The sequence below is a fragment of the Phascolarctos cinereus genome, unplaced genomic scaffold (genome assembly GCF_003287225.1).
Source record: "Phascolarctos cinereus isolate Bilbo 61053 unplaced genomic scaffold, phaCin_HiC Scaffold_4;HRSCAF=312, whole genome shotgun sequence".
NCBI classification, from domain to species: Eukaryota; Metazoa; Chordata; class Mammalia; order Diprotodontia; family Phascolarctidae; genus Phascolarctos; species Phascolarctos cinereus.
Window position 1 is genome coordinate 119,334,927 of NW_027555847.1, and position 12,572 is coordinate 119,347,498.

At 35.6% G+C, this 12,572-nt stretch overlaps 1 protein-coding gene across 5 annotated transcripts in view; it reads right to left on the reverse strand.

The window, feature by feature from the left end:
• The window catches only part of RIC1 (RIC1 partner of RAB6A GEF complex), a 148,082-nt gene that overhangs the window by 20,530 nt on the left and 114,980 nt on the right, over positions 1-12,572 (reverse strand). For all 5 annotated transcript variants that reach the window (XM_021006306.2, XM_021006304.2, XM_021006305.2 and 2 more), the window contains 5 exons: positions 7,536-7,574; positions 7,293-7,403; positions 6,031-6,120; positions 3,414-3,574; positions 2,070-2,208 (listed from right to left, as the gene is read on the reverse strand). In XM_021006306.2, coding sequence (XP_020861965.1) covers positions 2,070-2,208; positions 3,414-3,574; positions 6,031-6,120; positions 7,293-7,403; positions 7,536-7,574 — 540 coding nt within the window. The remainder of the gene's footprint in view (positions 1-2,069; positions 2,209-3,413; positions 3,575-6,030; positions 6,121-7,292; positions 7,404-7,535; positions 7,575-12,572) is intronic.

Genomic DNA, 12,572 nt, shown 5'->3' on the forward strand with positions numbered 1-12,572 from the left:
GCTTCTCTTCCATATTGTCTGACTGCTCCTTCTCAATCTGCTTTGCTATATCATTATCCAGGCCATAAATCCACAGAGGCTGTGTCTTTGGTCCTCTTTTCTTCTCTTTCTCCACTCTTTCTCTGTGAGCTTAATCAGCTGACCGAATGAATGAAGAAGCATTTGAGTATTTATGACGTGTAGAGTACCACGCTAAGCACCAAGGTTACAAATAGAAGCGTTCCCAAGGGTTCAATTATTCTCTTTTGGTAAATGACTATCAGATCTATATATCCAGCCCTAGTCTCTCTCTTCAGCTCTAGTCCTGTATCACCAACTGCTTTTTTTTGGGGAAAATTTCAACTGGATGTTCTAAAAGCATTTCAAAATTACAATATAAGGAAATAATTTTTCTCCCATCCACCCCCAAAGCCACCTCCTCCCCTTCCCAACTATTCTGTTTTTTCTTTTGAGGACATTTATATTCTTCCAGTCACCTCAGAATCATCCTCAACATTTCATTTTCTCTTAATGCACACCGCTAATCATCTGCTAAGTCTTATCAATTCCATTTCTACAACATCTCTAGCATCTATCCATCTCCTCTTTTCACTCACATGACTACCACCCTAGGTTAAACCTTCCTCACCTCTTGTCTGTGCTACAACAACAGTCTCCTAAATGGTCTCTCTGCCTCAGGCTTCTCCCCACGCCAATCCACCTTTTGGAGGAACTTTAAACATGTTAAAAAATTTCAGTCTAGCTACTTTCAGTCCAAAAGATTTCCCTTGAATTAGCTTTTTGCACATGAATTTAGAGTAACATGAGAGTTACACAAGATCACTCCTGCCAAATACCTAAATACTATCTTATTACTGCTTCTTCTAGCAGATAAGTATTCTAAACTGTCCAAGACCCTTCATTACACATCAGGAAGTTACTGGCCTTATGAGGCTAGGACTACTCAAATAAAAGATAATACAATGAAGTATAAATACATAAGGAGAACTACAAAGTGCTGTGAGAGTTCACAGCTGGGAGGGGATCATGTCTCACTGTGGGAAATGGGAGTGGGAGGAACAGAGAAAACAATGTGGACAATTTGATCTTTTAGCTAGGCCTTAGAAGATGGTTAAGATTGCAAGTGCCAAAGACACAGGGGAAAGAGCACTACAGAAGTACAAAGGGAGGCAAGTATAGAATGTATTTAGGGAATGATCTATCTGGAAGGGAACTTAGGGCTAGTGAAAACAGTATGAGGCATGTCTAGAAGAACAGGCTGGAAACAGATTTCTGAGGGTCAGGAAATTTGTACCAATTAAAAAAGTCAGTAAACACATTATAAAAACAGACAACAATAACAACAATAAAGGAGAAAGCAATACTTTTCTCACTCTTACTCCTCTAGAATTCTATTTGTTTACAGTGGCACTACGGTATACTTGTAGACTCAGCTCTATCACTAATATCCTGTGTGATCTTAGGTAAGTAACCTATGCCTCAGTTTTCTCATGTGACAAGCAGTAACAGGAACACTACACAATATACCTCACCTGGTTGGTTAAAGGTCAACTCAGATAATGTATATAAAAGCATTTGGAAAAGGCAAAAAGTACTATACAAATATAAAGTAGTATTACTAGAATGTCTTTAATCACAATTCTAATATGTAGCATCTAGTTTTTCTGGCTAGAACTAAGTAAAAAAAAACTACGGGGCAATGGAATAAGAATTTCAAACTCTTCTGATTTTTTCCCCCTGCCTTTAACTCAAATTCTTCACAAAAGAAATGTTTTTTAAAAGTTTATTTTGAACACAAACTCATACATAAGGTATTTTTTGCATTATTTTCAATGTTTCACTTTTACAATAAAGAAATTGAATGGCATCAAAATATTCTAGAATGTAAGGATGGAAAAAAATGTGCTTAACCTGTTCAAGTTAACAACTTTTCCCAATTTAAATTTAATGTTAAAACCTATATTCTCTATAATCACTGTGCCCTCTCAAACACCTGGCAACTTGACCATTCCTTAAAAACCTCTCATTCAAACCACTCCAGTTGACAAAAGTCAAAACATGAATAGTACCTGATGTGGCATTTTCAAAGTGATCCCAGTTTCTGTTCTCACTGATGTCAGAGTCACAGATACTACGAGGAAAGGATGAGGGATGTAGCGGGACATGGAGACCTCCTGGAGAACCTGAATACTGGCAGTAGTATTTAGACTATAAAAACAAACACACATTTCAAAAAATCATTACTCCCAAGTTTTTTTTTACCCCTTTCAGTAATATCATTTACTAGAATTTCATGATTACAGCCCTCCCTTCCTATGGGCCATATACATTATCTATTCCATCTACCAACTACAGAAGAAATGGAGCTGTTTCCTACCTATAATCTACATCTTCTCCCTCACTTCCCATCCTTAGGGGAGATAATGGCAAAAAGAGGAAAAATTGTGGAAATCAGAAGATAGCAGTGATAGATGGTTGAGAGGAAGGAAGTTTAACAGTAAGAACAAGAAGGTAGGTTCTCTGATTTTATCTTAACTTAGTAAAGGGATGGATTTCACTGGGTAGTCTCACTTATTTCTCCAACCTTTATCTTTACTATAACCTTAATTAAACATGAATAGCTCCCAACTGTTATTCAAGGAAAACATTAACAAAGTAAAATTCTACAGATTTTTGGTCAAGCAGTATCTTCTAAATACTATTCAGTCACTCTATTAACTTTTCATCAAATGAACAGAGGGAGCCTGTGAAAGCACTGTGCTTTAGGGTGTGAGGTAAAGTGGTAGCGAATAATATACGTGCTACCCAAAGATTTATCACTCTAGAAACTCCAAACAAACATTATCAACCATCTTGAATACCAAACTAATTAGAGCACCTGTCCTGAACACCACATATGGCCATGTATTTCAAAATTTTTTTCAAAAGTATAAAAATGATTTAGAATCTTAGGTATGATATGAGCACAATGTCTGGAACTTAGAAGATGCTTAATTAAGCTTGCTGAATTGAAATGCAATTCTGTATTTTAGGACTCCTTAGGTACAACCCCCTCATTTCACAGATAAAGGCCCTGAGGACCAGAGAGACTGAGTGATTTCCTGAAGGTCACACAGGGAAAGGTTAGGATTCAAACTCAGGTCCTTTGGCTCCAAATCTAGTCCTCTTCTTTGACATCATATCACCTCCCAAAGAGCCTCAAGTATGTTGATTAGCTAAACAAGTTAGTGTAGAGGTTGGTTTTAATTTCTATCATCTATAGCTTAAAAGAGGTGATTATAATTTCAATTCCACTGATTAAATCTTTCTTTAATGCTTACATAAAATCAAATCATTTTCTGAGAAAATAAAAGCTAAATTGAAGGCACATGATAAATAATAAATTAAATCAATTTCTTTCATGCTATACTCACCCATCAGTTTTTCTTTCAATACTGTAAAGACATATAGAACAGTCAGCTCTAAATAATATTACCATGTCCCGGAAAACACTAAGCAGTAATGTTTCTGCCTGAACTTTGGTGACATGAGCAAAAGCGTTGTCCAGATTGGATGTTCGCAAGTAAACTCTTAGCTGCAGACCCCACAAAAAAGAAAACAAAAAGCAAGCAATTCAGTCTTTTGTCACAGTTAATGACTATTTCAGATGTGAATTTTCTTTGATCTTTTTCTAGTAATAGGAAATGAAAAGCTATATCAATGACTGGTTAACAGACACAAACTAATGATGTTCAGAAGGCTATGTTTATCACACACACAAAAAACCCCACTAAGGTGTGGAAAATCTGAGCTGCAATCCATAGGGTTATTTGCTTTGGGCTGTCATGCTGAACTAGGTTTATCTTCAGGTAAGAGGAGGACCATTCTCAAAATGAGCCCATATGCTGCCTCTCATTTGTTTGTATCTCTCCTGTACATTTGTCACCAACTATTTGACATTACAGTTATAGGTGCATTTGTCTATTTTCTCCTACTAGCTTATAAGCTCTGTGAGGGCAGAGACTTCTATCATTCATCTTCTATCATTCACTTCCATCACTGCCATAGTGCCTAATAGCCTGCACACAGCTGGTGCTTGAAAAGTCTGTGGAATGAATCTTTCAGTCTTTACACCCACATCTTCCAATTTTTAGAGAACTCATCTAAGTCTAGATTTTATATCATTTCAAATATGGAAAGTTACTAGTGCTCAGTAAAAGAAACCCCAGAATTTAGATTCTGTAAGTAGAACTGAAACCTGCTTCAAAATACTTGTCTTAGTAAGTGAAATATTTTGTTTAAATTTTTAATTCAATTCAACAAATATTTATTGTCTATTATGTTCAATATATGTGCTTGATTTGATGCATACAAAGATTTTTTTGCACAAAATCTTGCAATTAAAAAGGCACATATATAGTTTAATAAAATGCAGAGTGTGACTGGAGTGGTGGTGATAAAGAAGCATGAACAAAATCAATGCAACTAGTTAAAGAAGAAAAAGTAATTGGGAAAAAATTCTTTCATTAAATATCTCTGATAAGGGTCTGACACATAAGACATATAGGGAATATAAGGATAGGTTCTAGACATGGTTGTAATTTCAGTGGTATAGGGAACTCCCAGGAGAGTAAATTCTTTCTATCAATACAATGGAAATATATGACAAAAAGCCATTCCCAATGGGTAAGTGGTAAGAGGATATGAATCAACTGTTCTTAAAGAAGAAATGCAAACTGGCATAATTGTGTATGAACAAGATTTTATACATATTTTTATCTGTGTATATGTAAACACATACATACACACACATAAATATATATACATATATAAAAATAAATTGGAGGTAATGTCTGAGAAAAGCCACTAGCATTAAGGTGGATTCGGAAAGCCTTCTTAAAGAAGGCAGATTTCACACATAGAAAATATGACAAAAGACAGGAATAGTGTCAGTATTGAGGATAATATGGAAAGGCAGACACACTAATTCACCGCTAGTAAAGCTGTGAATTTGGCCAACCATTCTGGAAAACAGTACAGAATTAGCAAAGAAAGTGACTAAAATATTTGTACCATTAGACTAAGATATCTCAATACCAGGTATTTAATCCAAGGAGATGAAAGAGAGAAAATCCCACAATACACCAAAGTATTCTTATTAGCACTTACTGTGGCAGCAAAAAACTGGCACAAAGTAAAATACCCACCAACTGGGGAATGGTTAAACAAACTGTGATACATGGATACAATAGAATACTGTATTTTTTTATAGTAAGAAACAAAAAATATAAAGAATATAGAAAAGTATGGGAAAATTTATAGAAACTGAATCAAAATTAGATAATAAGAACCATGAAAATTATATTCATGACTACAACAATGTAAATGGAAAAAAAAAACCACCACCAAAAAAGACTAGGAATAGAGACAGACCCATATAATTACATATCAAATAAGTAAAGAGAAGATTTGGACTGGAGATTTCATTAATACAAGGAACTCCTGGATGAGAAATCAGGTTGGCACCTTCTTTGCACAACTTAAAAGTCTTTGAGAGTTTAAGTTGGGTCATAAAGCTACTATATTTCAGAGGGGGGGCTTGCTCACTCCAAGGCCAGTTCTCTAACCATTCTGCCACACTGCCTTTTTGACCACCAAAAACCTGAAACTGTATTGTCTGAAATGACAATGACCATGCTCAATTCCAAAGAAGAGATATGCGAATGCACCTCTGCTTCCTTCTTTGCAAAGGCTGAGGATTAGAAGTGTGAAATCCTGCGTGCATTTCCAGTCTCGGTTGATGTGTTGGTTAATTCTGCTGAACTTATTTTCTTCCCTTTATTTTGTTATAAAGTATGGCTCTTTGAAGAGCAAAGGCAAGGAATATATTTGGAGATTATGGGGATATAAAAATGAAAGATGGAGGGAAAAGGAGAGATCAAGGTAAAGTGCTCTGGGAAAATATTTTGGATTTGTTGTTTTCAAGCAAAAAAGTAAGACTGCTTATGATTAAAATATGGAAAACTGTTACTTTTAAGAATTTCTTTTTACCTCTTCTTGGTGGTCATTTAAATTATAACATGCCAGGACAATAAAGTCATTCCACCAGGCTAAGCCACCTGTCACAATCATATTTTGCTCCTTAAAATACAAGAGAAAAAAAAACCATACATTAGTTTCATGACTCGGTTATACAGATACCCCAAGCTCTAAGACCCCTATATTTGTTTTTGATAAGGCCTGTAATTTCACTAGTATAGGGAGCACCCACTGGAACTCTTCCTCTAGCAACATAGATTAGCTCATTCTTTTGTAATTTATAGTTTTTGAGTAGCCTGGGGCAGTGAAGAGTAAAAGGCAACTTGCCCAGCATCACATGCCTGTATATTTGAGAGGCAAGACCTGAATCCACTTCTCCCCAACTTTTTTTTTTTTGGTGAGGCTATTGTGGTTAAGTGACTAGTCCAGAGTCACACGGCTAATGAGTATTATGCGTCTGAGGCTGGATTTGAACTCAGGTCCTCCTGACTCCAGGGCCAGTGCTCTATCCACTGCGCCACCACAGTGACTCTCAAGAAGCTGATATACTCGTGAAATATTCCCAGGCAAGTGAAAGAACCATCCCAGTGTTTCTGCTGTACTCTTCAATCACAAAATCACATAATTCCATAATACTTTCATTAGCAGCAAATGACAAAGAAATATGTAGCTCCAGAAAGGAAAAGGTGAGGAAGACTTGGCCCTTAAGCTCAAAGCGAGTAGTGGAGCTTCAGATTTGGCTGATGAGTATCTGAACAGTCTTATCCTACTTGAGATCAGCTGTCACAAGGTGTGAAAGCTAGATTATCCTCAAATAATCAGTGTAATTACATAGGATGAATCTAGAAAAAACACTTGTTTTTAGTGCCTTTCTTTTCTTGTATCTTCACTTTAAAAAAAATTATGGCTCTCTACCTCAAAAGCTGTAAATAGCACAGGCTTTTCTAGGCCACTGAGAACCCCCTACTTTACATCAGTTCACTTGGAACACATTCGATGCATTTAACCTAGGACAGAAACGACTCTCTCGATGTTTATGAGAATACATCTCTCTCTCTCTCTTGCTTTCAGTAACAAGATTACTGGTATGGAATACTGCATATAGTGTTATAGAATTTTTCTCTTAACAAAAAGAAAATTCAAGCTCCTTTACTATAACTATTCTTTTACATTTTTTTTCCATCACTCATGTTTAATTTCATAACTTGTTTTTAAGGAAGCATGATTTTGTACTTGATGGCTCAAGTCTCTCCCTACTTTGTAAAAGAACTGACCTGGGTAATGTTTCCAAAGAGCTTCCATTTTTTGGTGAGTAATGAATAATGTGCAAAACCAAACTTGCCAACGACAGCAACATTTTGTCCCAGCTTGTCAATCGCTGAAAACTGTTTGAATAAAATAAAGTTAAGAGAATTCTCTGGAAACCAACATACTTTATAAATGTCACTTGCATAAAGATATAAAGCCACTAAAAGAAGCATTTAAAAACAAATGAACTAAAAAATAAAGTAACTCACCCTTATAGGCCAATTGCTCTCCAGATAAGTGCTGGAAATCTAGCGAAAACAACAGAGCAGTTGTATAAGACTTGGAGTCAAATCGCTACTTACTACTTATACAATGGTATTCATTTTCCTATGCAATTGTCAAAACCATACTATAGAAAACATTTAATATTTTGTCCATAAGTATGCAAATCTCAGAGAAATCTAAATTTCTTGTTTATTTATTGGCAGAGATCTTGAATTTAAGACTAATCTTATTTCTGTAAAATCATTTCCACCATTATAGCAACAGCTCAATATTCATATAGCTCTATAATTAGATTTGTTTGTTTCTGTTGTAGCTATTCTTACAGGTTTCAAATGTGTTCTTCCTATCTATGCCAATTTATTATAAGTTTCCTAAGAGCAAAGTCTATGTTTACCATAATTTCTTCTATCTTCCTAAGTAGTTTCTGGATACACAGGGAACAGTCAATAAATGTTGAACATTTTATCAAACAAACATTTGTTAAACACCTACAGTGTTCCAGGGATAGAAATACAAGGCAATACAAGAGCAAAGAAGGAAATAATCCCTAATCACAAGGAGTCTGGATTCTGATGGAGAAGGCAAGAACATCTACAAATACATACAATAATACATAAAGAAAATAAATACAAATATATACAAAGCAATTAAATATAAGGTAATTTGGTAAGGAAGGCATTAACAGTTTTGGGTGATGGGGCAGTCAGGAAAAGCTTCATGTAGAAGATGATGCTTGGGTCATGTTTTAAAGGAAGAGAAGACTGACTATGGGGCAGATGTAAGGAGGGAATGCATTTCAGGCCTGTGTGCGGCCAAGGCAAAGGCATAGACTGAAGATTGCAGGAGGGAGAATAATGAACAATAAAGCTTGAAAGACGAGGTTGAGGCCAGGTTATGTCATGCTTTAAAAGTTCAACAAAGAGTAAAAGAATCAGATGGTCATATCTGTGCTTAAGAAAAATTACTTTGGCAGTAATGTGCAGGATAGACTGGAGTGATGAGAGAACTGAGGCAGGGAGACTTTAATTAAGAGGTTGCTGCAATAATTTAAGTGAGATGTGATGACGCCTTGAAATAACAAAAAATTGCTGTCTAGAACTGAGCTGTGCGTGCGTTCAACCTGTGATTAGGCACAAGTTCTCAGGCTCCAACCTCCTTCAACATTACCACTGTTTGAATCAATAACATCTAGCCCCCCTATGGTAGTGCTTACTACACTTATTCAAAACGATACATTTTTTAACTCATTTGGCAGAAGGGGCTGCAATGTGGAGAGTGGGAGCTAAAATGAGTGAACAAACAGGACTGAACATACAGTTTTCTGGTGGTGAGGTTTTATTATCTATTTTTAGAAGTTTAAACATTAATCTTCAAATGAAAATAAATTTAAATAGAGATTTACTTACATCCTTAAATATGTAATCACTGTCCCATCATGTTTTTCTAAGTACCCTTAAGAAAGGGCTGAAGGGCAGTACATTCTCTTTATCTGCAAAATTTCCATCCCATTTTTACAAACAATGGTGCCTTATAAATAGCAAAGGTAAATGACTTATTCTTTAAATTAATTTTTCCTTCTCATATAATGCCTTTCACGCTTGAAAAATTCATATGGGAGCATGAAGTAGCTTACTTTCCTAAGCAGTCACTATAATTTTGGTTACAACTACTAATTTGTACATTGGCCATCTGAGAGACTTCTGAATATTTTTAACAACTCCTGGAAGCCTGGATTATGGAAGGTCAGTAGCCAATTGATAATAAAATAAATCCAGGACATTAAGCCACAATCATTAAAAATATACTAGTTGGGGCAGCTAGGTGGTACAGTGGATAGAGCACTGGCCCTGGATTCAGGAGGACCCAAGTTCAAATGTGGCCTCAGACACATAACACTTGCTAGCTGCGTGACCCTGGGCAAGTCACTTAACCCCACTGCCTAGCCCCCCACCCCCAAACATATATATATACATATATACATATATATATGTACACATATATATACATATATATACACATATATATATACACATATATATATATATAAAATACACACACACACACACACACACACACACACACTAGTGGAGAAATAGTATACCAAAGTGAGTTAGCCTGTGGAATGTCAGTCTACAACTGCCCCATCACTGCCACCTTGTCCTATAGTACAGCAGCAATTTACCTTTAAATGGAGAGATCAGTGAGTACCTATTAACCCTTTTCAAAGACAGGAAAACATGTGAATTATATCTTTTCAATAAATAGGTTATTTAGAATTACCCTCTATAAAAAAAGCAGAACCAATAAGAAAATTTGGCAGGCTATAGAATAACCAGCAATAATTTTTTTTTTTGCATTTAATAGCATAAGTATAGACTTTCTTATAAAGTCAACTTTTTAGAATACTGGTCAATATGACTATGCACCTTTCAAGAATTAAATGGACTTTGCCAAGAAGAAGGAGTAATTTAGAAAATGTTACATTATTTAGGATCCAGCTATATAAACTGTGCTGGGCCATCTCTAGTTGTCCTGATCTATATCTGGCCACTGGACCCAGATGGCTCTGGAGGAGAGGGTGAGGCTGGTGACTCTGCATAGCCCTCCATCACTCAAATCTAATTCATTTGCAAGTCATGGCATCATCTTCCTGATGTTATGGTCCTCTTCGAGAACGAAGGACAGATGACACAAGTACAAACCACAAGTGTAAACTGTGTATTGGCCATCGGCTCTTAAAACTTTACAGTTTGAAATTTGTAACCAGGAAAATAGGATGCAGAAAGAACAAAACACTGTTAAGAATAAAACGTTTTCTTCAATAGCTGTGAGTAGCCCTGTTTCCAAAAGGTAGACACTTTTTTCCTTACTCTTGAACTTATGGCAAACACTAACAACTAAATCTTTTGAAGTGAAGAGCAGGGATTTGGGTGGAGATTAGGGAAAGGAAAACTGAAGATAATTTAAATTTAATAATGTAGGGAAAAATAGGTAAAGCCAAGGAAAAGGAGGAAAATAGAAGGCAGAATTAACTCTCTGCTTACTTGCTTAAGAATAAGAAAACCATGAAGCACATAAAATACAAAATCTTTCAGAAGTGGAGATCCAAACAGAATCTTATGTTGAACAGGAAATTCAGACTAAGTATCTGTGTTAAGCTTAAAGGGTGTAACAGAAGACATCACTGTTTATGAAAAAATGCTCAGGTTAAAAATCTGCAGTTTGAGGGCATTTAAAGCCATTTTATACAAACCACATTGGGAAAACAATGCATTTAATCATTCAGGTGGAGTTACAACTAAAGGAAACAAAAGATAATTGGAATTAAAGACCTGAATTAGTAAATTCCAGTTTTTAGTCCTTGGCTAATACTAAAAAATAGAAATAGTGTCTACTGGACTTAAGTTTTTTGGTTCCAGTATTATTTTAATTAGATAAGAATAATGATAGGCCCACCAATAACTAGCTTTGTGATCTTGTGCAAATCTTAAACAACTCTTTGGGGCTCAGTCTCTTTATCTATAAAAGAGCTGCTTGGACTAAATAATCTGTATGGTTCCTTCCAGCTCTAAAAATTCCATGCTTCTATTCTAATATAATTGTCAGTGGATTTCTAACTCTGATATAATCTTATCAATTCTGGGAAAAACTGAAAAACTCAGAAAATGAAATCGGTTTTGACACAGAAAAACGTTAGAATCTCATTCACAGACGGCATAATGACAGTGTTATTGTTGGTAATCAATAGACAAAACACCTTTCTTTATTGTTCTAAATTAAATCAGTGCTATCAAATGCTTGTTTGGGTAGTTTAATGGATTTTTGGAATCATGGAATGTTAGAGCTGGAAGGGAATTACTTTTGTTTTATTTCTTGATTATCTTCTGAATTCCAGACCTACTTGCTTTAATCCTCTGCTCTACTTGGTTCTCTGGTAACACAGACCTGGCTAGGTAGAATTGGCACTGATGCTAGGTCAGTATAGAATGAATAGTTCATAGTATGGGGAAATGAAAATAGCACAGAAGTGGCTCTAAGAAAGAAGGGAGCAGTGGAAAACTTTAATAAAGGAAATACTTGATTCAGTTTTATTTAATAACTTACTAATTATAAAATGGCATAATGAGCATTGGCCAATTTTATGGCAGCATCAATATAATTTCATATTATATTCACAGACAGTAGATTTTAAAACACTAAGATAATTATCTTCTTGTTCAATTCTTTTTGGAAATATTCCATTCCTGAAAAAAGTAGCCCTGGGAAAGTAGGAACTGAGGGAGTGAAGTATATGTGTACATACAGAGATTGGTTAGGATCAGGAAGTTGAGCAACAAGCCTCCTTTTCACTGTGGAGAAATAGTTTCTGACCATAGATAGCTGAGCCTAGACTATTTATGAGGAAGAGGTACAGAGTTTGGTATTGTAGTGGAAAAGAAGATTCAGGGTGGTGAAGCTACAAGTGGATGGTTACTTTCATTAATTCACTTTAACTTAGCTTTTTTCCCAAAAAGTGAATTTCTGAAATGTCTGTTTTGTACTAAACTATGGTATTTCTTTCCTTTCTGAATGCCAATATACTGATATTACTGAAAAGGATTTTTTTAAAATGTTTGAAGAGCTAAATATCTTGTAATAAGCAGAACTGACAGCAGAGACTCTATAATGGACAGAAGAGTATGGGATGGAGACTGTAAGTCAATGCAGTAGACTCAGTTCTTCCATTTGAGTTAATGTCAGCTGCACAGAACTGGGCTGGGTAAAATTAATCTCCAGTGATAATTTGTATGACCATACCTTTGCTTACAACACGGCTGGATTTATATTTCTGGAAAAATATGACAAGAGTAAATAAGCATTTCACATAGTTATGATGGAAGAGTGACAGGTAAGACTTCCTGCCCTTGAAGACACTGCACACTGATAAAAGATTTAAAGCAGAGAATCATACACTCTGCATTAAGTGGCAAGAACAGAGAAGAAACCAAAAAGGGTAAAACATAAAAAGGTAGAGAAAAGAC